Source organism: Canis lupus, chromosome 3 (assembly GCF_003254725.2).
Source record: "Canis lupus dingo isolate Sandy chromosome 3, ASM325472v2, whole genome shotgun sequence".
In the NCBI taxonomy this organism is placed as follows: Eukaryota; Metazoa; Chordata; class Mammalia; order Carnivora; family Canidae; genus Canis; species Canis lupus.
Genome location: NC_064245.1, coordinates 49959093 through 49980872, shown reverse-complemented (window position 1 = coordinate 49980872; position 21780 = coordinate 49959093). Strand labels below are relative to the sequence as shown.

Below are 21780 nucleotides of genomic sequence, written 5' to 3'. Positions count from 1 at the left end.
ATTTCATGAAATGTTCCTCTTCTTCCTTCTTCCCATGAAAAATATTTCTATGCAGTGTCTCTCCTCGTAATGACTTGTCCATTGGGTCAGAAACAGAGTAATTCAGTGACAAAGAAAACATGAATTAATTTCTTTCTTTAAATGATCACCACTTGACCCAAACTCAATAAAATAAATACAAAGTATACAGCAACACAGAATCAAAGAAAGAGTTGAGAAGCCCCACTCGGACAACTTTAGTACAGGCTCTACAAGGATTTCAACCAATGTGTGCTTTTATACCGTATTGCGTTTTCAAGAGCAGAGCAGCCCCGCTTTGGCTGTATTTAGTGGATGCATAGCCATTTCCACTGTTCACTCTGGTCACTACATTGAAGGCTCCAGTTGTCAACTTGTTCTAGCTGGCTGAGGTGGATATTACCTGAAGGAACACTTTTAATTAGGACCAAAGGAATGTAGACAATGTTTTATATAGGTGAATGAATTCACACTATGGAACCACATGCCGTTGACTTTTGGGTTCACTTAGGCAAATGGGTGATATATATGATATATTTTACATACCATCCATTTAAGTTTACACTATAAACAATGATATAATTCTCTAATTAGGATGACCTTCCATACTGCTTTACAAAGGAACATCTGAAATCTGGCCAAGACTTTCTTTGCCCTAGATCTGTTGGAATCCCCCTTTTTGGTGAAGCTGAAGTTGGTTTTAGACTGTCTACTAAGCTTTTCTATACCCCATGCTGATTTTGCCCTGCCTCTGCCTGTGGCAAAATGGATATCCCCTTATAGGAGGGCTCTGACATCAATCCATCAGTCTCAGAGAATTCTTGGTCCTTCTGTTTACAAAGCCTCACTGTTCAAACTCCAAGTACAGAGTCTTACCTGGTTTTATTTCTATGTTGGTTCCTTTTTTATTTTATTTTATTTTATTTTATTTTATTTTTTTACTACATGTGTTCTGCTACATATGTTCTAGCGCAGAACAGAAATGTGGAGAAACCCATTTCTAAGATGCTTAAAAAAAGAGTTCATTGCCTCTCACATAGAGATGGCTTCTTCCTGCTTCTCTTGGTGAGTTCTCTTCATGTGTATTATTACCTTTCTCTCTCACACACACAAACACACATGCACACACATACACATGCCCATGTTTACAACCTTTCTCTATAATCCCCTGACAGCATGACAGTCAGAAAAATTCCACAGACAAATAGCATACAATTGGCCTATTTTCAGAATTATCTGGTATGTTAAAAATACGAACTCATAGGCCCCATCTCTCCCTCCTGAATCAGAAATCAGACCTTGGATTCTATGCTTTTAGAAAGTTCCTCATTGCATTCTGATGATCAACTGTATTTGAAAATCAGAAATAAATTACCAGAATTTTAGTTGAAGACGGAAACACTTTTGTGGAAAAAGTCTTTCACACTGTGCAAGAATCATTGACTCTAAGTTGCTTCCCAAGTTATATTAATAGGAATCTTGTTATTTATTCCTTCAAGCTTACCACATGTGGAAAACATTTTCACATTAGGAATTGCCTAAAATACACAGGACATATTTTTCATAATATATCATAGTATCAAAATTTACTCAGACAATCTTTATTAATCTATGATCTAATCATATCCAGGAGGGAACTCTGTTGGTAAAAAAGAGCATTGAGTCAACAGAAGTGAAATAGGAATTTTCTAGATTAAACTACCTGAAGCCACAATGATTTTGAGCCATTATGTATCACATCAGTTCCTCGAGCTAAGGTCAAGAGAGTTGCAGTTCTCATGTCTCCAGACTAAATCACCCTGACAACCGTGGTGAACGGTCTGTTCTGAAGACAGGGAAGACTCAGAGTTGCAAACTCCCAAGTATGAGAGGTGCCCCTAGGAAGTCTGAGTCACCCCAAATCAGGAACTCAGGCCCCCTCTTCACTTTTCAAGGGCTCTGGCTAAGCCCACCTTTAGCCAGAGGCAAGGTCAGTGATCTACAGAGAATTCTGAATAACAAGACTGGAGATGGGCAAATACCTCTGCATTTTTGAAAAAGAGAAAAGGCAGTGAAATCATGAACTTGACACTGATCTTTAGCAAAATTCTGGAACTACGAAGGGGGTGGAATTTGGGGCCTCCTGGAAAAGGAAGCAGAAATCATAGAAACTAGCACTTTATCACCAAGAATGTCGTGAATCCTTCCAGCTGTGCCAGCCCAACTTCATTTCACACTTTGACAGGTTATTAGATAAGGAGACAAAGTTTAACAGGCCTTCAGTGAGGAATTTGCAAGAATCTCCCAAGATATCCTTGCATGTTATATAAAGAAATATAGGTTCAAAGGCAGCAGTAAAACAGATTAGAAAGTGGCTGAATGATCATAATTAAATGCATCTATGTCTTTGGTGATATGTATTCTAGTATATTGTCCTTGGTTCACTCAAGTTCAACAAATGTATCAATGACATGGGAAAAAGATTGTAGAAATTCTTGTCAGCACTGAAGGCTGCATTACATGAGGAGGTAGCCAAATGAAATGGATGGCAGAGTCAAGATCCAGAGTGGTCTCATAAGGATGAAATCCAATCAGATAAAATTGGGATAAGTGTAGTTCAAGCACTTGGTCCTACCAGGTCAACTACACAGTGAAGCAGCCGGAAACATTCATTCGAAGGCAATTATTATAAAAAAGGACTTGGGGATGTTACTGGCCACCAAATGGAAAATGAGTTAGCAATATGATTAGGCCATCAAAAGAGCTTCATGCTTCATGCTGCAGGCTTCATGAATAGCAGCTGGATTTTCAGAATGATAATGGTGATCATCTGGGAATCTCATCTTCCCAGACACCTGGATGCTAGTTTCTTGTGTAGAAAGCTCTCACACCTCCTTACCTCTACTGTCTCACGCATGCTTTGCTCCTGGCTAACTCTTCCTTCAGCTCTCAATGCAGATGCTGGGGTTAAGTGAGGCACCCTTCCTCTGGGCATCTGTAGAGTTAACAGCCATCAGATCACTTCTAAGACTATAGTGTACTGTTTTTAAACTATTTCTACCTCTACACTGAATAGCTTGCTGTGTTCATCATTATATCCACAGGTTTACAAATGTCTCTTACCAGATGTCCAATGAACTTGTATTGAATTAATAAGGAAGTTAGTTCAGAGAGTAATCAAGGCAGTGGGAGAGTCCAGAAACACATCACAAAAGAAGTACAAGAAACTAGATACTTACCTGGAAGAAAGGAAGACTCACGGGAGTAATGTAAAGGCAGTCTTCAATTATGCAAAGGTCCAAGGAGGAATGTTTCAACTTATTCTATATGGCATCAAGGGTAGAAGTTCCAAGGAGAGCCATTTTAGCATAGTTCAAGAAATGACTTCCCAATAGGACTATCGATGATGGAATAAGTTCTCCCAAGAGAAAATAAGGTCACACACTATAGACACATTATAGCACGGACTGTCTGGATACATGGCAGAAATGCCATAAGGGATTCAAGCACAGGATGGGAAGCTGAACTAAATGCTAAGATTCCCTAAGATTCCATGGTTTTATGACCATGTCACAGAAATACATAATCCACATAATGACCACGTCATCAATAACTCACACTATCTTCCTCCGTGGAATAACCCATTAAGGATAAAAAGTCCATCCCAGGGATGCCTGGGTGGCTCAGTGGTTGGGTGCCTGCCTTCAGCTCAGGTCATGATCCCGGGATCTGGGATCGAGTCCCGCATTGGGCTTTCTGTGGAGAGCCTGCTTCTCCCTCTGCCTATCTCTGCCTCTCTCAGTCTGTGTCTCTCATGAATAAATAAGTAAATCGTTTTTTTAAAAAAGTCCCTCCCAAAGAAATTACATTCATGGAAATATCAGTAGATTGGAAATTCAATTGTCTTTTGCCTTGATGTCATCTATGCTAGGATACTGGGTAAACTTTTATAAGGAGCATTGAAATCTCCAAGCCTATTTCTTTTTCTGTGCAATGAAATATTGGGCTGAATCAAATGATTCTGAATACTCTTCTAGATATGTAATCTATTTTATACTATGTAATGCCTTTAATGACCTACCCTAGGAGAAGAAGTTGTTTTTCAGAGGGTATCCATCGCATTACATGCATTATAAACTAAATCTCTCAGTGGCCAAATCCACTGAGTTAGAACATCCAGTAATTCAGTGTCAAGATGACTAGATTAATAGCTAGATGTTGAATTAGATTTTAAAAAAAGTTCTTCCCCATATTAGATCAGATGGACTTCTATGTCCTTGATTACTGTTGAAGGGAGTCTTGCTGTCTGAATTTCCAGAATTACTACTACAAATGATGGGCATTGATATGCTGCAGTCTCCCTCTGGAGAGAGGCCCAGCCCAATCAGGATTCACAAACACTAGAATTCTTTGCCCTGACAATGGAAAATATAGCCCAGGATCTGGACATTTTCACTTACCACTGCACTTAAAAAAGATCTCAGTTCATCTAACATCAAATCTCCTGACATAATTGTAGGAGGGGCCATCTCTTCCATGCATACAGTTCCTTTTAGATAGGGGCGACATCACAATCAACTTTGTAGGCACTGATCAATATTCAGCAATCTCTATTCAATTCACATCTTGGCCCGGTTTGGATTTTTTTTTTTAACCAAATATATGGGCTTCTGAGGGAGTGCCTTCTGAAGGAGTGGTCTGCTCTCATCAGATAATTACATTATTGCGGAAAGCACACAACAGAGGATGCAGTAGAAGCCCCCTTGTCCCAGCCTAAGGAAGCTATGAAGGGGCCCATTGGTGTGAGTCTATGGTTGCATACAGGCACTAAAATTGTTTTTAATTCACTAGAAGTAAAAAAAATTATTCTCTTTGTTCTTTCAGTTTTTACTGGCTAAATATAATTGTGAGGTCCATGGTAAACAGCTAGTATTTATCTTAAGTAGTTATCTGATTTTTAAAAATCTTTTTGTAGGGCAGCCCCGGTGGCTCAGTGGTTTAGCGCTGCCTTTGGCCCAGGGCCTGATCCTGGAGACCCGGGACCGAGTCCTGCATCGGGCTCCCTGCATGGAGCCTGCTTCTCCCTCTGCCTGTGTTTCTGCCTCTCTGTCTGCGTCTCTCATGAATAAATAAATAAAATCTTTAAAAAAAAAAACCAATCTTTTTGTAATACTTATAAGGCATTAGTAAATATCAGGCACATTGTATAATAATTCTTTCATTCACAATGACCTTATTAAGATACTACTGTTATTCCCATCTTACAAATGAGGAAAATAAGGCAAATAACTCATTCCTCAGCTGCTGTTGGCTGCTGAGGCTCACAGCTGAGTACCTCCCTTAAGAATTGTCCTCAGGAGCATCTGGGTGGTTTAGTTGGTTAAGTGACTGCCTTCAACTCACATCATAATCCTGGGGTCTTGGGATTGAGCCCTGAATCAGGCTCCCTGATCAATAGAGAGTCTACTTTACCCTCTCCCTCTGCCCCTTCCTCCCTCTACTTGTGCTCTTTCTCTCTCAAATAAATAAAATCTTAAAAAAAAAATAATGTCCTCAGATGAAGGGACTTTCTTGCATAAATTTGCACCCCTTCTCTGGAGGTGGCACACATTTGGTGATTGCTCACTAGTGGGACACACAAAGGACAGGCTCAGGCTACTTGCTTTAATCTAGGTCACTGAAAGGCCATCCCAGCTGCAAAATTCCTCACTGGTCATTGGAGGTCTCTGTAATAACTGTGTCACAATTCAACTCTTCGCCATGCCTGATCCAGCTTCCCTCATTCCCAAGGACACGCTACAATAAGCCTTCTGCAGCAAATCTCCATTCCAGAGTTGGTTTCCCAGATAACCCAAGCCACGCCAGGTGCTTGTCCAAGGTCACACAGCTAATCAGTGGTAAATCCAGGCAATCCAGCTCCAGAATTCATGCTCTTAGCCACAATGCTAATGTGCTTCTTTGTAAGTAGGCTTCATTTTATGCCTGCATCTCAGTTAATAGCCTGGAGGAATATTTCCCAAGTTGAAGGATCACTAATAATCCTCTAGATATCCTAGGTATGCGTCAACAAATGTGACTCTGTTCAAGTAAATTCAATAAATGTCACAAATTCCATCCCCTATGAGACAGTCTCCAGGCATGTTAATATTTCAACACAACTGGTAAGTCATGCAATAAAGAAATCTATTTATATGAAATCTGAAATGTGGTTTCCAATAACAGCATTTTTTCTTTTCTTTCTTTCTTTCTTTCTTTCTTTCTTTCTTTCTTTTTCTTCTTTTTTTTTTTTTTTTTTTTTTTTATGAAACATCTATTAGTACCAATCTGCTAGTGTCCCTCAGAACAAGTTTGGGAAACACTAGCCTAGAAAGATCTTCATCATCCTTCCAACAGCCTTCTGCCTCCCCTTTTTAAACTCTTTGATGTCTGATTGCTTCTGAGAAGCCATCTCAGACAGACTGGGCTGAAGTGTTCCTAACATTTTATCCTTTGTGGTGCAGGACTTTACATTCTCCGTCTCAAGAAAGCACTTACCTTTGCCTTCATGCATAAGTTTATTCGTAACACCTGCATAGTTTGCAAATATGTTATCTTTCCATTCAATGGCCATTCAGTGAGGGAGAGGGGGATTTTTAGGGCTGGCTTCTCAATTCAGCTCTGACATTGTAAAAATTTAAAAACCGGGACACCTGGGTGGCTCAGTGGTTGAGCATCTGCCTTCAGCTCAGAGCGTGATCCTGAGATCCCGGGATCGAGTCCCACACCGGGCTCCCTGCATGAAGCCTGTTTCTCCCTCTGCCTGTGTTTCTCTCTCTCTCTCTCTCTCTCTCTGTCTCTCATGAATAAATCAATAAAATCCATTTAAAAAAAAAAGAATTTAAAAAACCTACTTAAGATTACTGGGCATTTTTTTTTTTTTTCTTTTCTATAGAGAGGGGCCGGGTCTGGATTTTTGAACTGCAAGAGCCCTTCCAATGTTAATATTATAGGATTCTACTAACCTCTAATTTCCTGTATAACATAATGGTTGAGTTGGCAGATTCTAAAATCATGCACATACACACATACACACACACACCACACAGCGATTCAATATACTCTTTACCCAGTTACTATCTGTATGCCCTTAGACATTTATTTTGCCCTGAAAATATTAGTTTCCTCCTGAATAGTCATATTGGTATGTATAACAGAGAGTTATCATGAGAACTAAGAGGTAATGTGTGTAAAATCTTCAGCCTTTTCAAGCACATGTTAAGTGTTCAAGTAATACTGGCCATGTTCTTGTCATTGATGTTGGTTGTGATCATGGAGATGGTGGTGATGGTGATGGTTGGAAGAGGAGGAGTGACATCTGTTTGAACAGTGCATTTGTCCTAGCTTTCAAATGTGTAGATGACTAAGACCAATCAGCCAGAATAAGCTAGTAGAGCACATGCCCACATAATGAATTAATAAGTGTATCTGGGGTTGGGATGATGCTGACATGATGCCAAGAAGCATGGCTACGCTGTCACACCCATGCCCAATCTGCCTTCCACACTCAAGCCTGACTTGGAAACCACACAGCGACAATTATAGTTAAAAAATACCACGTGTGGAAACTAACTGTGGACCATACACGATTTAGGTTAAAGAGAACTGAACTCCAATAAGGAGCTTCTCAAAAGGACTTGGAAAGATGGCTCTCATAAATAGGAAGATAATCAGACTTAATGAAGAAAAATAACTGTTCCCATTTCTACTGTGGACCATGTAAGAACAAATGGACATGAATTGCTTTCAGATGAAATCAGACTGGCTACAAGGAGAAACATTTTAACTCTAAGAATGGGTCAGCACCAGCAGGTTTGACTGGGGGAATGCATCTCCACCTCTATTCAGAATCACAATGGTTAGGGAAAGGGTTATTTACAGTTAGAGGGAAGCATGCCAAGTAATTCTTTGCAATTCCCAAGCTTTGATGATGATACAATGTAACATGCTAAATGGTGCTGTTCCCAGCATGGGGCCACTGACAAGGAAATTGCTCAAGGGATTCCTCCGGCCAGAATTCCCCTTTAAAGGCTCAAGTATAAGTCAACTAGGGGTGGGTGTATTCAAAGAGCAATAACAACCCTCTCTAATTAGACACAATCTCCTAAGGGAGGCGTCAACAGAGTGGTGAGACTGGCACTAGTAAATTAAATTTTTAAAATCCGGTTGGCAATCACTCCCCTGACATGCCCCCTTCCTTAGGCTCCACTCTCAGTTATTTTTTATTTATTGTAATCACTTTAGTAATAAGATTTGTTTTCTTGTTATTATATATATTACTGTGCAGAGTAAGAAAAAAATATTAGCCAAAAAGAGTTATGTTTCTTATTTATCTCCTGGCCGTTACTGGGCCAGGGGGAGGAGGAGGGAGCAGAGAGAAGCTGTAAATAGAAAAGAAAGTGTTTCCTACGGAGTGAAGATGTATAGGAGCATATTTGCAAGAAGGAAGCAGGGCAATGTAGGAATAAGGCTAATAATTCAAAAGGGCTAGGTGGCTCAGAGAGATAAATAACCGAGGAAAAGACACCCTGGAAGTCAGGCCAGGGAGGGTGGCTCCACATTACCGAGGCTTATGTGCTGCCTTTGACTTTCCTGTTTCTAAATGCTGGCCTGCTGGCTGAAGGACCCAGAGCTAGAGAGCATGAGGCCCCAGGCCATCTCCCAGGGCAGCCTGACAGGTGCAGTTCCCTCTGGTTCCTGATGGGGCGCACTTTCCTAGGAACCAGGGCTCCCAGGGACAGATTGGTGGGGCCACAAGGCTGTGATGCTCAGGCTGGGTACTCAGGAGACCGTCCCCAGGCTGAGAAGCAGACAGGTTCCACCAACCACAGACACTGCTCATGACAGACACCCTGAAACGCTATGGGAGATGGCCCGAAGCGGATTGCAGGCTGACTTCTGAAAGGCAAGAAGCCAGGTTTTTGTCCATTCCAATAGGATAGTTATATCTATTTTAAGAGCAAGCATGATGAGGGGTGCCTGGGTAGCTCAGTCTGTTAAGCATCTAACTCTTGGTTTCTGATCAGATCATGATCTCATGGGTTGTGAGTCTGAGCCCCGCCACCCCCCAAGCCCCCTATCTAGCCACACAGGGCTCTGAGATCAGTTGGGGAGACTGTTTAAGGATTTGCTCCCTCTATCCCTCCCCCAACTCATGCCCACCCTTCCTCTCTCTGTAGAATAAATAAATCTTAAAAAATAAAAAAATAAAATAAAAAAGAGTAAGCATGTGGACGGAAAAAGGCATTGGCTGAATTCCTCCAATTCCAAGCTTTCTCTACTGCTATATATTTTATAAAATTTATTCAGTCCTACACCTTCTCCATAATTTTCAAATCACAAGGACAAGCAAGCCTTTAGTGAAATATATAATTATATATACATTTAAAATATATGTATATATTATATAAGGTAAGATAAATATTCTATATACTATATATTATGATATATAAAATTACATATGTATAAAATAAAGGAGTCTTTTTCACCTTTTTCATCTTTGATCTTGTCCCTCCTTCTGCAGAATTTCTATCCCATTGCCATACCTTATCTTGGATCTCTTTGAGAAACTGAGAGATGGAAGCAGGAAGATCATTAAGCCTGCTTGTCTCAGCTATTGAGAAGAGCTTTACATGGCCCACAGTTGAAATTCAGGAATCAATCAGAGGAATGCAATCAGAGGAACCTTTACTTGTACTTTCAGACAGTGCTTAACAGTTTCAAAGTACTACAGTATTTGATCACGATTCTAATCAAGTGAGATGTTGTGGTTAGGACTTGGGCTTATCAACCTCTTAATAAGTTGAAGAAACAGGAGTGGAGAGGTTAAGTGATTTGTCCAAAGCCACATGGCTGGAAAGAAGCTAATTCTGACCAAAGCCTGGGCCTTCTTCTTCTTTTTTTTTTTTTTTTTTTTTAGATTTTATTTATTTATTCATGAAAGACACAGAAAGAAAGAAGCAGAGACATAGACACAGGGGGAAGAGGGCTCCATGCTTGAAACCTGATATGGGACTCGATCCTGGGACTCCAGGATCATGTCCTCAGCCAATGGCAGATGCTCAACCACTGAAGCCACCCAGGCGTCCCAAGCCTGTGCCTTCTGATTGTCCAGTAGGAATTCCTTGTACTGAATCATGATCACAATGACCCCAGATGAAGAAAAAAAAAAAAAATGGGTGGCGGGCACTGAGGTGGGCACTTGACGGGATGAGCACTGGGTGTTATTCTGTATGTTGGCAAATTGAACGCCAATAAAAAATAAATTTATTTTAAAGAAAAGAAGGAAAGAAAGATTCAGCAAAAGAAGGAAAAGCACAAATTGTTTCCTTTGAGAAAGGCAATGAGATCTTATTTATGACTCTGATAACAAGGGCACTGGCTCTCCATTTCCTTTGCAAAAGCAGAGCACCCCAATAATAAATGGCAAAAGGAGAAGCAACATCACTATTGGTGGGGGTGGTTAGGGTTGTGCTTCCTATTCTCCAGATACAGACTCTCATGTATTTCAGGGAGCCATGCAACATACATCACTAAGTACATGGTAGATGTGATGGGAATTGAGAAATAACACATCTATATTATACCCAAGGGTTTGCTTTATAAAGACTTCTAAGTGTATGTTGAAAGAAAGTGTTAGGCAGGGGACGCCAAGAAGAGAGAAGTCTAAAGGGGAAGTTGAAAAAGCAGAATAGACGTTCCTCTACCTCCCTTCCTTTCCTGCCTGTATCATGCCCCTGTTTCTTCCTCCAGGGAAGGACTGAAGAAACACCAGAGCGCAGACAGGGATCAGAAGTTGCCCGGCCAGTAAGGGAGCAAAGCATTTAACAAACAAGCACATTTCCCCAAGAGTCTCAGCCCCAACTTGATCAATGCTTCTGCAACATTGAATCATTTTTAATTTAATGCTTCTGGGAAGTGAGGGGTGGGGGTGGAAACCCATCAACTACAGGCAGAGTTGGCAAGAGCTGGGTATTAGCATTTGGCAGCATTTATTATTGCTGTTTATGATCGCATAAATTAGGTTTATGCTGATATAATTAATAACCCTAAATTTAGGAATAATAAATAGTAATATTTGTTCAGAACTGCAATATCTGAGGAAGGCAAATGGAGTACTCAAGCTTCCTGACTCCCTCTCTGTACATAGGAATGGGTTCATGCAAGGAAGCCCCTAGGAAGGCTCTCCCACAACTCCCTGCCCCTAGGATGATGCATCATTTCCAACTATGAAAATGACTTAGCAGTAAGACCTTAAGAGTTCCCAGAGCAAGTAATTTTCATTTTTATCTCTATGAACAAGTTCATCTGCAAGATTCAGTGTGCCACATGTCCCTCTAGAACCAGGACCCTCAGTGTGGTCTTGTAACCCATGCTGCTCTGTGGTGTATGCTCAGAGGTTTGGACAACTGTGTCAAATGCCATGTTCTTCATGGATCTCTCTACCTCCTTCCCCTAGAGGGAAAATCTTGGATGACCACAAAATCCCTGTAGACCATGATTTCAAAATTACAGACATTTGCAAGGAAAGAACTCAAGTCAAAAAGTTACTTCTACATCTTTAAAAAAAAATTTAATGTGTAACTGCCTTTCGTTTTATAAAGTCGTAAAAAAAATCTGTGAGATTAAAATACTCCTATAAATGTTCCCTTTCTGTATCTAGGAGGATATCTCAGCATCCAAAATGGACTTAGAGAAAAAATGGACTTAGACCTCCTTTTTTCTGGTGAAGGCAGGAAGTTAACGGAGAAAATGATAGTTCCGCAGACCAGATAATCCCTCTGGATCAGAATAACATTTTCCCCTATTTTCAAATATAAGGAAAGCAAAGCAAAGAGAAAAAGATTAAACACCCTTTGCCCACCTCTCCCCAGGGATCCTTAACACAGAGATGCACAAATAGGGTAGAATCAGACCCAGATTGACATTTCCATCCAAATAGCCAACCTTTGATCCATGTCCAAGACATTTTCATTTTCCTTAAAACAAATAGAGCAAAAATAGCCAACCACTGATAATTCTGCTCTGTCCCAAGCAAACTTGCAAAATTCTGCTCTGTCCCAAGCAAACTTGCAAAAATGGTCTAAATTTTAAAAGTACATGATAGCAAGTTTACATTCCTTTGCCAGCTCCACAGTGAGGGGTGGATGATTAGTACAGAACAAATGTTACTTGCTAAGAAATATGATCTCTGGCCAGCAAACATTACACATGGAGATTCCACAGCAGCAACTTCAGATTCCCCTGGCCTCATTGGAGGGAGAATTTGGAGCTGAAACTCTGGAATGAGAGTTTAAAGGGGAGTATTTCTCTCACATCACATCATGGTATGTCATCATGACCATCAGCATCATTTGTACAGACTATACAAATGGTGGACTCCATAACTCAGCTTTCCCAAGGCCACACAGCTTGGAAAACGTCCTCCAGAAAGCTTCTTCAGCTTGTGGTCATCTAAGCCTTCAGAGACAGGGACACAGTGCCTTGCTGAAGCAGACAGACAGACCAACTGGGGGGGTGCCCATGTGATAGCGAGTCTCTCTCTGCTTTTACTGGTCCCCCTGCTTTTCCCTGCCCCTCCTCTCCTGGATGGAGAATCTCTGCTCTATTGCCCTTGCTTTTCAGGAAACGCTGCAGCACTCACACCCATAGGCACACTGAAAATCAATGCTTTGGAAGCCAAATATGGACAGCGGGGCCATAAGGGAGTGAATTGTGACCCTACAGGAGATCTAAGGGCATAAACCCTCCCAGCTTGGGAGGATCCAGAGGCTCCATACTTATTAAACTCTAGTCTTTTGGAGACTGCCTGGACAATAAACCAGCCTCCCCAATGTGTCTTCAGTCCTTTGTTTAAGACAATGAATGATAACAAAGACAATGAGAAGAAAAGGAGAAGGCCAAGTAATTATGGTGCCCACAGGCTCAACAGGAACTACCCTACAAATGGGTAGGATACAAATTCCCCCTTGCAATATAACCTATAATAAAACATTATGGGTAGTACACTGATACCTAAGTACTCCAGTTTAACTAAATATATATTCAACAGTTTGTCCCTAACAAAAGTGGTTCAAAGCCTCTTAGAGCCCTTGCTCTGCTCTTGAATGATCTATGTGGAGTTCCACACCTTAAAAACCTTTAGAAATGCCAGGTGCACCCAGAATTAGACTTAATAAACATCTATGAAGCACTTATCACCTCTCAGACTCTACGCTAAAAATTTCAAGAGGCAAGTTGCTAAGATGACTACCTGGGAGCTTGGACATGAGTGGAGCTCACAGCCAAGTGGGAAGACCATGAGCTTTGCAACTGGACCAACCTGAGTTTCATCTCTGACTTTGACATCAGCTGTGTGGCTGACCTTGTGTATTTCATCCAATCTTTTGCCCCAGTGTTCTTTTTATCTTCAAAATGGGAGTAAAATTTTTCTCATAAGTATAAAAAATTAAAATCATATTGACCAAAAAAATTAAAAGATTCATACAGTGCAGTGTTGACAAAGGTATGGGGATCAAGCTCTTTCACCCATTGATGGTAGGAATCTATATCTGCACATTTTCTAAATAATCTGGCAATAATACATATCAGATATAAAATATGCATAATATCAACTCAACAGACTTCTTTAAGAATTTATCTTAAGGAAACAGCCAGAGAAATTCACTAAGAGAATAACAAGAATATTCCTGTCTGCTATTTATAACAGAGAATTGTTTAGATTAATTACAGGCCCATGAATACTATGACATAGAGACTTTAAAAACTTATAATGCTATTTGTATTCTTTGCCATAGGAAGGTGTTGTTAGTTTATAAACTATACCACAAAATGTATAATCTTAAGATAGATAGATAGATAGATAGATAGATAGATAGATAGATAGATAATTTAAAGAAATAATTGACCTGGCTGTCAGGTTAAAAACAAATGGCTAATAAATCTTTTCCAACTTGACAATAGCATTTATGTCTGGGCAGCTGGATTCAGGAAGGGCCTCCATGTTACCAAATTCTAGAAGGACTACGTAATTACCATAGATTATAATATGAACAATGTCCCTTGGGGTCATGTACTGCAGTAGCTTTGAATTTGGGTGCTTTTTAATTTCTTCCCTCAGCTTCTTCTCTACACTGGTATTTTCTGCCATGAAGATTTTTGTTTGTTTGTTTGCCGCCATTGGAAACCATTTTATTGTTTTTTTAAACAAAGAAGTCACCTGTATACAGTAATCAGCCCGATGCTAGTTCATGTCCAGAGCTCAGTTAATGGAGGCTTTGTGCTTGCTTCCTCACCAATCGCCTCTGAGCTCTCTGCCCTGTCACACTGTAGCTAACAAAGCTCAGGCTCTCTTGCCAGTTGGCCTCCTGTTAGGCTCTGCCAACAGGAGGCACTTGAGAAAGAGAGAAAGGTAGGGGAGAAAGAACAGGACACCCTCTCTGCGTTTCAGTTCCAGTTAATAAGAATAGAGCAGCAGCAGACAACTGGGTCAAGCCCCGCCTCCTAGGCTGCAAGGAACCAGTATCATTGCCCCCTCACAAGTGATGTGAGTGGGCAGATATGTCCCTTTGGCATTCAGACATAGGTCTTTCTACACTCTTCAACCCTCTCAGCTGTGCCCCCTGGGCCATTGAAACCCTGGCCAGGTCAGACTCCCTTCTCAGAGTTCCAATACCAATCTCTATGTAGAGCAACCAAACCACTCCCCCCCACACACACACCAACCCCTGGGTTCTGGTGACTCCACAGCTTCCTCCTCCTTGCCTCACCCTTGTAGGTGGAACATACCTCTGCAATTATTAATCTCTTGGCTTCTTTTGCATACCTTTTTAAATTTTTAAATTTAAAAATTTGTGTGAACCTGTGAGAACCAAATCTCATCTTTAGAAACAGCTAATATCTTGGTGTATTATGGATCAATTTTATAATTACAAAACAATAAAGCTATTTTTTGATGTCCCAATTTTGCTGAGTATAACTCTGAAAACATAACTATTGTATTTCTTATTTACTGTCCTCCTAGGAAGTTGTTTAAGTATGATGGCCACTTATCCCCTTCACCAGTCTTGGACATAGACATTTTCTTTAAGTCTCAATAGCACAGCTGAGACAAGATGGGAAGACTTGTTACCACTTTACTAAAGCATAAATGATAGAACATAACTACTCACAGAAAATTTGGAACTAATTATAGGTATAGCTGTTCTCATTCTCAATGAGCCACTTAAGGGGTCAATTGCTTCTTCTGGATTCCTCCAAATGGTACATGCCATCTTTCCTCTATGACTTCTGATTAGACCAGAGTCTCTACAATTTCAAGCCCAGGTGAGTTATCTCTCTTTCTTAAAGGCCCATTTTTTTTCAGGCATCTCTCTGGTTCCAGGACCTGCTTCTTTTCAGGATGCTTGACAATAGGAATAACCTATCCGGTCAGTGACTATACTGTTCTTATGGACAGGGAACTTTCATGGACAGTTGCACCATGTATCATAATACAAATAGCAAGTATGTCTTGATCTGCCATGATCTAACAATGCAGCACACAAACCTCCGGGTTAGCTGTATGATTGTGTGCAGGTTGGGAGGCAGCCCAAGCAACATCCAATGTGGAATTCCTCACCAGTCTGTTATCTGGGAGCTCAGAGAGTATCTTCCATTCTTCCTTGTGCAAATTGAAAAAAAAAAAATAATAATAATAATAAAGTTACATACTTATGATGGCCTATTTTTATTCAAATGTAACTGATCCATGAGATCCAAAAGTCTGAGAGCCAACCACTGCCCTATATGTTATTATATTGAAGAGACTTGAAATAAATTAAAAGGTTAGAGTTGCAGTCATATCAGAGGGAAGCTCTGAGCATGTCAAAACAGAAAGAGACATGGCCCTGCCCAACCTGAAATCAGCCCAATGAGGATAATCATCAGCCCTCTGTGATCCTGAATATCCTGCTACTGAATGGGCAAGGGAATGGAAGCTCCATGACAAAAAAATATTGAAAATTAGCTGGGTGTTGCCGATAGCCAAAAGCTGGCAGTGACAAGAAAGGACGTATTCTCCAATGGAGAAGGTTGGCAGGACAAGTCAGTGTCAAGGCCAAAGCCAAGCTGGAAATTTGGATCCCATGAAGGAAGACTGAGGGTGAATCAATCCATTCATCCTGAGCCCCAATCACAGAAGGCTGTGAGGCTGTGTCTTGGTTTGTCCCAGGCATACTAGGTATGAAGATCCAAGCCAACAAGATTAATTTCAGAGACCACCCGATGATTGTAGTCAGTGGGCTGAGGCTCTATTCACATCCCCATCCAAGTTTGGGAAGGGCTGGTAGACCAAAATGAGCATGGGCTTTGGAGATAGACAGAGTGGGTTCAAATCCCAGCTCTGTCACAAGCAAGCCATATAACTTTGGGCACAGGTTTGTTTATGTGCATGTGTTTCAATTATCTAGACCATTTCTCATGCCATTTCTGCCTTGATCTAACTTTCTGATCCGGGATAACTCATTTTTGCCTCTTTGGTTTCAGTTTCCTTAACATTTGAAGGACCAGGACTAAATACATACATGAATCCTCCTAACTAGAACATTTTTAAGTTTTATTCTAATGCCCTTAAATCCCTAGAGAAAAGTGGAATAGCACAGACAGAAGTCTTGGTCCTGTCTCTCTGTAATGCCAGCTTCTTAAACTGAACCCAAGATTTCACCCCTGCATATTCAAGTTTTTACATCTAGAAATTAAATAGAAGACCTGCATTTAGGGGGCCATAGTTATAATTACATAAGAAAATCTGTATTAAAAAAGGTTCTTTTTTAGCCCATAAAAGGTGCAGAATGATTTTTTTATATATAAAATCTGTGAGTTCTCTTATTGTTGTAAAATAAAGCCTTTACAACCCACAGTGGAGTAAAGGAATATTGGCACTAACTTTAAATGGTCCCAGATAGTTTAAATTGTCAAGATTTTTTATCTGATTTTTATAGTTTCATTTGTTTCCCCTAGAGCATTCAGCTATTACTTCTTAATACCTTTGTGTGTTTACTTATAGTATGCCCTCTGCTCTTTATTGTTGTTTGTTTCTGTTCCACAATGGCCTTGGAAAAAGAAAATCAAGTTTGTAGAGTTGTATATATACTAAGAATCAATATACTCTGATTCTCCTGTGAATAAGATGTTGGGCTGTGTGTTGACTTCATAAAAATTATTTTGTCACTACATTCTACCCAACAACAAAAGTCCAAAAATTGGAAACCATGCTAGATCTCTTCATCCCCCTCACTTACACACCATGCCAACATTTTGCATGTTCTACAATTACCTGCTTCTCTCCACTTCACACTCTGAACAACTCACCATTGTCACTTCTGCCCTGACCCAACTTGTTGACCCCCCTGGTCTTTACCCCAGGTAGCAACGAGTGATGAGTCAATGAGCCTCCTGGATTCCTTAGAACTCAGCCCAATTCTATATAAATAACCAGGCTGGCAAGATGGTAGACTGTTTCTTTTGGAAATCATCTTTGTAGTTTGTTTTCCTGTTACAGACCTGTGTTGCTAAGAGATCTTTGGCTTGGCAAGACCCACTATATAGAAAATCCTGGCTTTTTCTCTGACCATCATTATCAAAACCTCTCAGCCATCCTCAGAGGCTCCATTACCATCACCACAAAAGGAAACTACTCTACTTTTACACATTCTTGCAAACTCCACAGGGGCCCATGATTATTTCTGAAAGTACAGTCTAGTAAGTTAAGTGCCAAAGTCAGGTTTACACTCTCCAGTCTTTATGCAAAGACTGCTTCTTTGTGGTTCAGACCACACAGAGAGTATGTCATACCTTTAAGAAATCTTTTAGTAAAAATGTGCCCAGAGAAAATCGATGAAGATCAGGACATCAGAAACAATATCATATAAGCAATGTTTAGGGAAACTACATTAAACTCAGAGAGGACTTCACATGGGGAAGTTAAGGCATGTAAAATGGGAATTCAATTTTATCCCTGGGGTATCCCAAGGTAAGATTGCATAAAACGTTTGACGTTCACAGGACAAAAATCAAAGCACAGAAAAACACAAATCCACCTAGTTATGCACAACAGAATGGTAATGCCCTGAAATGGAATGTCAATCACAGGAAAAGTTCAAGCAGAAGTTAGATGAACTATATGTCTGGTAGGTTCTATGAAGGGTTCATGAGCTGAGACTTTTAGGGGCTTTTACTGTGAGTTGCTATGCATCTATTGTAGTCTGGAGTCTTTTGAAAACGATGTGCTACAACCTGTGGAATTCCTATCAGCAAAATAACACTATGGTTTCCAGGTCTCTTTCAGCCAATATTGTTTGACTGATCCAAGTGATCTATGATGTGCCTTGAGCTCCATGATGAAAGATGCTATATAAAAAAAAGGGGTAATTTCAGTCATAATAAATAATGGTAATGATGATGAATGGCAGTGTCACTGACAAGAAGCTGGCCTGCCATTAGGGAGTCCAAAACAACCAGCTGTGAGCTGAAAATGACTGTGTCCAGGCCAGGAGGATGCTCTGTGACTGAGACCACATTAACCTTTCAACCAAAGACCTGGATCAAGCCCCTGATTTGGAGGTGTGAGCAGCTGTCATGGAAGAAACTACGATACTTATCTCAGAGCTTGAATATTGCCTTGGGCTTAGGAGACCTTTTCCCAGACAGGTCAAGAGGGAGCATATTCCCTTACTCTTCCAACAGAAGGGAAAACTGAGTAGGTCAGGGGAAGAGCCAGATTCCAAACTAGAGTTATGACTCTAAACCTAGTACTCTTTCCATTCTCTACCAGTCCCTCGACAATTCAATGGCAAGAGAAACTTCAGAAAAGAGCCAACTTGGATTAGAACATGCTGAAACAGGATCATGTCCCTCAAGATGGCTTGCAGAGCTGTTTTCCATCCATTTAGGCTGATAGATCTTGCTAGTGAAATCCTGGGAGCCTCAAGTAGGAAGGAGTCACTCATTAATGTCCTAGACCTATTCTCACAAGCCAATAGAGCACATGGCAGGAGCCCGTTGAGTTCTGCTGGCCCGGGAGGCAACACTGCTCTAGAACTTTGTCCAGATTGGGATCTAAGAAGGCTAATTGCTGCCAGAGGCCTAATTAATGCTTCCGACTGAGGGACTTGGCCTCCTATTCCTCACACATGCTTGAAGACCAACCAGTCACCACAGGCAAAGATGAAGGATCCTGCTCTCTGCCCATCAAAAATCTCTACCAAAAACGAGGGTATCTAGGAGCTACAAAACCAGGAAACTTGCTAGGAACACATGAATTCCTTACTTGTTTGCCTTTTTTTTTTTTTTTTTTTTTTGGTATTTATTGAAATTTTATTTTTAAAGTTTATAACTTTGACTTGCATTTTGGCATAGTTTAATATATTTTATCATTTGGGATGTATTCTGATCCTCTTTTTAAATTTTATCGTCTTTATATTTCTAACTTTTTTAACTTATCAAAATTCCTTTTTGTGCTTATCCTTTGAAGCTAGTCTATTCTCAGCTGTTTAACATGTTTTTCATTTTTTTAAAGAAATTAATTGCTATTTTATCTTTCTTAAAACAGTCTCTAATTTAGTTGAAGACATTTTAAATTTTATCTCTTTGACACTTTTGTTTTCTTTTTTAATGTTTTTTAATAATTCTCATTTTTATCTCATTTCACCTTTTGATATTGCTCTATTTTCTCAGTTTTCTAAACTTGTAGCTTTGTTTCTTTAATACCAACATTTTAAATTGTAAGTTATTTTCCATTTATAGCCTCTGAAATTATTTTTCTTTCAATTTTTAAATTTATCTTCTGTTCTATTTTTCCCAGAGGATACCAAATGCCCACGCCTATAGTGAGAAGAGTCCTCGATGACCACAGGGAGAGCCTTTAGTTTCTTTCCACAAGGCTTGAGAATTTGTAATCATTAATCTACCACCTCCATCCACCAGCCATGTCACCTTGGGGACCTGCTCTGGTATCTAGGCTTCAGTTCACAAAGTCTAAAAATGCTGATTCCTTCCAACAAATGTCATCAGACACTGGACTTCCTTGTTCCCATTATGTGTTCTGAAAGCATGCAGGAACCCAGTGAGGAGAGGCACAACCCGTTCCATCTCTCCTTCATCCAACTATGATGCTCCAGCCATTTCACAGCCATTTTCAACAATGCCAGCCATTCTATTCAGATGAGATGATACCCTGATTGGAGCTGTATATTGTAGACCTCGGTAAAATACAACTCAGAATAAATATTTCTCTGCAGTAAGTGTTAGTAACTAAAGAAAAGTACTGATCGTCACTGCAGAGATATCAGAATTTGAGTTCTGACTTTGCCACTCACCTACTATGTGACCTAGGCAAATCACTTGATTATCATAGACACTAATTTTCCCCTTTAAAAAAAACAAAAAAGGCTGTTACACCAGATTATTTCTAAGGATCCCTCTGGAATTAATTGCCTATGAGTTTATGCCTTTCTATTCAAAACAAAACAAAATAAAAAAAAAAACTGACATAACATCATATGTATGTAGAGTATGTTGTTATTGTACCAATTAACCGAAGCCCAAGAGAATTTACTCCTCCTGGAGTACCAAAGCCTCTCCAACCATACCCACTGAGCAACAAAAAGTGTTACAATTGTGACGTAAATGAGGACCCAATGGAGCTGGGTGCCTGACATACTTGCCATTGATGACACCGTCTGGATTAAGCATGGGGATGATCTTGAAAATGAAGTTTTCCCTTAGGAGCCTAGCCACAGGGTCACTGCTGACCAGGAACTCCAAGGCCCCCTTCATCACCCAGCTAGAGTTGCTCTCTCCTGGGTGCACTCGAGCGGTGATCACCTGGTATGGACGCTGCCCTGCCGAAAAAAGAACACAAGAAATTAAAGCTAAATACACTTTCCGTTTCCAACAAGATAATCTTCCAGGAGTCAGACTTATACCTGACTGGCATAAAGTCCAAAATAGGTTGATTGTTTCCTATACACACCTGATCTACACTTATCCATTTTTCCATATGCCTCTATAGTCTGCAAGACTCAAGAAAGTATAAAATGAAAGCTCAACACTATTACCAACGCATGAAAAGAAGCCAAGAAGTAGATTTTATCAAGACCACCAATGGAACAATTAACTTTACAGAATCCGATGGCATGATGCTGTGTGTCATAAATCTGAAACAGAATCTTATCTTCCTACTTATCAGTTGTAAGATCTTAGGTGAATAATTTAATTTCCACAAGGCTAATTTCTCATCTGTAAAATGGGGACAATGATACTTATCTTGTGTGGATTTTATAAAAATAGAAAGATATAAATAAGGCACTTGGTATATGGCTTGCCATTCACTACTTCTTCGTTTCTCCCATCTTGATTGTGATGTCTGTAGGTAGGATGGTCCCTCTCATTCCTCATCAGAAATGGGATTCAAGGGCAGAACTTGGGCTGAGAACTTTATGTCTATAGGACACTTAACTCAAACACTAAGAAAGATTTGACCAGAGTGAAGCACCTGGAATCTCAGTCTTGCAAAAAGAAACAGGAGAACACTCTCTGCCCAATCACAGGGAGAATATCGATCTGAAGAGACCTTATGGAGAATGCATTGATGACAGAAAGATGGGCTTGTCTTCCTTCCTTTGTTGATAGAAAACATCTGGACCATCATAATGTTGAGATGTATTCTAAGACCACATCTTGGCTCAGGTGAAAATTGTGTTTGGATTG

At 40.2% G+C, this 21780-nt stretch overlaps 1 protein-coding gene across 7 annotated transcripts in view; it reads right to left on the bottom strand.

The window, feature by feature from the left end:
• The window catches only part of AGBL1 (AGBL carboxypeptidase 1), a 554941-nt gene that overhangs the window by 397030 nt on the left and 136131 nt on the right, over positions 1–21780 (bottom strand). For all 7 annotated transcript variants that reach the window (XM_035714840.2, XM_025437815.3, XM_035714839.2 and 4 more), the window contains exon 13: positions 20732–20912. In XM_035714840.2, coding sequence (XP_035570733.1) covers positions 20732–20912 — 181 coding nt within the window. The remainder of the gene's footprint in view (positions 1–20731; positions 20913–21780) is intronic.